The sequence below is a fragment of the Salvelinus namaycush genome, chromosome 34 (assembly GCF_016432855.1).
Source record: "Salvelinus namaycush isolate Seneca chromosome 34, SaNama_1.0, whole genome shotgun sequence".
In the NCBI taxonomy this organism is placed as follows: domain Eukaryota; kingdom Metazoa; phylum Chordata; class Actinopteri; order Salmoniformes; family Salmonidae; genus Salvelinus; species Salvelinus namaycush.
This window is the reverse complement of record NC_052340.1, coordinates 4,255,971-4,258,559: the sequence shown is the minus strand read 5'-3', so window position 1 is coordinate 4,258,559 and position 2,589 is coordinate 4,255,971. Positions and strand designations below refer to the sequence as shown.

General features: G+C 44.9%; 1 protein-coding gene across 1 annotated transcript in view; it reads right to left on the bottom strand.

Annotated features, from left to right (window-relative positions):
* The window catches only part of LOC120028686 (E3 ubiquitin-protein ligase CBL-like), a 32,628-nt gene extending 30,265 nt beyond the window's left edge, over positions 1 to 2,363 (bottom strand). Inside the window, exon 1 of the mRNA XM_038973914.1 lies at positions 1,565 to 2,363. Within this exon, the coding sequence (XP_038829842.1) occupies positions 1,565 to 1,708 (144 nt within the window). The 5' untranslated portion in view covers positions 1,709 to 2,363. The remainder of the gene's footprint in view (positions 1 to 1,564) is intronic.
* Between the last annotated feature and the right edge of the window lie 226 nt (positions 2,364 to 2,589).

Here is a 2,589-nt window from a genome sequence, read left to right as displayed (position 1 = left end):
ACGTGTATTGAAATGGTTAAACCTGATGCAGAAGGGTCAGTGTAATGATTATTAACCTGTTTTGAAAGAGGGAAAGGACAACCATACTGTACAAATGCTATGAACAGTACTTGATAGGATGCCAGTTGCAGCAGTAGCAAACAAAGACTCCGCAAGTGTAATTTTTAAAGTCGTATCCTGCCTTGAAGCACTCACACTATTTGACAGAAAAGTCGATACTGGGTAGCAGTCTGCTAAAATCAGCATGCCATAGATCACATATCACAGGTTCTACAGTGGTTTTCCTTTCAACAACCCTCCATCGTGGACAAAGTCTTCTATTTCAAAAGGTCTTGTGGGCACACACAGACACACACACACACAACCTCTTCCTCAACTACGCCTCAGACAGACTAGACTTTGTGTATGCCATTGATTGTGAAGCCACGGTCACTTTCTGAAACAGAAAAGGAGAACTGACATTGCAGTGTCACTTCCGTTTTTCTGTTTGTGTGAAGTGACCTCTTCTCCATAAATCATTTTTAACCTTTATTTAACGGAGTCAATGCAGAGGTGCTTGTCTGGTGGAAAGCAATGCAAACTGGCCAACATGCCATTATGACAATCTTCAGGGGCTTGGGTTCTTACAGATAAGAGGAAATGGTGACATGTGTGTAGACTACTCCTAGAGAAACAAACAAAAAGGCTGTCTTGTCCTCTGAATCACTGTGATATTTCCGTGTGAATCGCACAGGAAACTAGGGGTCAGCCAGCTACATTTTCCAAGAAATGATGTTGTGAATTGCGCCTCTTGTGAAGTAAATGGAGCTAATTCTTTATGATGATCACATGTATTAATTTCCATTGCTGCACAATACTTTGGACTTCATGAGTCACTGCTAGAGTAAGTGTTGGGAGTCGAGCAGTTAGATTGTTGCCACATTGTTTGAAAATTATTGTGTTTAACATCTGATCATACGATCACTGATCATTAAAAGTACATTTAGCCAGCTAACTAAATCCCAAATGATGAATAACATTTTACAACCTTATTGCACACCTTTGTCAATGGAATGGATCTTCTGAACAGTAAAATATAACTCTGTGGCTATGGTCAAAGCCCAAGCCTAACTTTGCTCACTTAACTAGCTACTATTTTCAAGACCCAAATCTGGTATGATGATTGAGTCACCACCACCATGCAAGCGATATTTTCTTGGTCAATGGTGCTAGCTGACGTTAATTGGCTAGCTAGCTGCCTAGGTAGCTGGCTAACATAGTTAGCAATCCAGCCACCACCAGCATCAAGCTAACTAGTTACAACCATATAGGTAGTTCTAACTAACTTCAACTAGCTACATCTTCTGTAGATTAATACAATACATTACATATCATTAACTAGCTAATTTACCACTTTCTCTACCAGTCGGTGTAGCCTAGCTGGTCGGTGTAGCTACCCCTAGCTAACTAGCTAGCTAGTACTGTAGCTGTCTAGTTAGCTAATTTGCTATCTATGCTAGCTTCCTGGCCACAGATCATCAGCCGGGTAGCTAGATGGATAGTTATATGACTGCTAGTCACCCACCTTGTCCATTAGTTTCCAGCATTTCTCCACCGTCTTTTTGTCCACGGCCCCTGGTTGGTGATTGGAATGGAGGTGGTGATGGGGCTGAAACGCGTCCTTCATCATCCCGATCAGTCCTCCGCCTTTCTTCAGATTTCCTGCCATATTAGGGTCCACTAGGGTCGGCCAGAGCGACAGTCAAGGCTGGGGGACCGCCCTCCTTCCCCAGTCAGACTAAGCAAAAACTGGGCACCCCCCGGGAAGACAGCGCCCGAATTGGATTCGAGCGAGGGTCCGTCGGGGGGGGGGGGGGAAGGGAGTTCTATCGAAACAAGGCTCCCATTAAACCCCCCACCAGTGGTTGGCTCGAGCCTCGGCGACAGTGTGGCAAGCCGCAGCTGGGTGCTCAACAAGGAAAACAACGAAGGTTGGTAAGCAAACCAATGAGAAGAACACAGATCCGCCTAGTCGACTAAAAGAAGACAATGATATCGACTTGTCTATCCGTCTGATATCCGTGTAGAGTTAGCTGTATTCTTATTGACAGACCCTGTTTCCTTTTCAGCTGCTCGCTCTTTCCGTCTTCGTTCTTCTCAAGTGACGGGAAGTTGCAGGCTGGAGACAGTCAAGAGTCGCTAGCTTGATAATACGCTTACTGTAGAGGAAGAACGGACCGTGGCGCCAATAAACTAACTTAAAGGGACATTTACACAGATAACAAAAATCATTAACACAATCGGAAAGGAGACGGGGTGAATAAATACATTTAGAAAAACCAACACTGCCAGCAGTTTCCCCCTCTGTGTGCGTAGCCCTTGCTCTTCCTGTTCATCCCCTTCCGTTTGCAGAACCTCTCCCTGCCCTCGTCCCCCGCCTTGCACAAATGTTGCCCCCCAACACCTCCTCCAACTACGCCCTCTTCATGCACGACCTCGAGATGAAAATACAGGCACGCGCGTCTGTTTTAACAGTGTGTTAAATGCTCAAGAGCATCATCAATCATGGTCGGGAATTATTTTCATTTGGCTGTGTAAATTCTGACACTT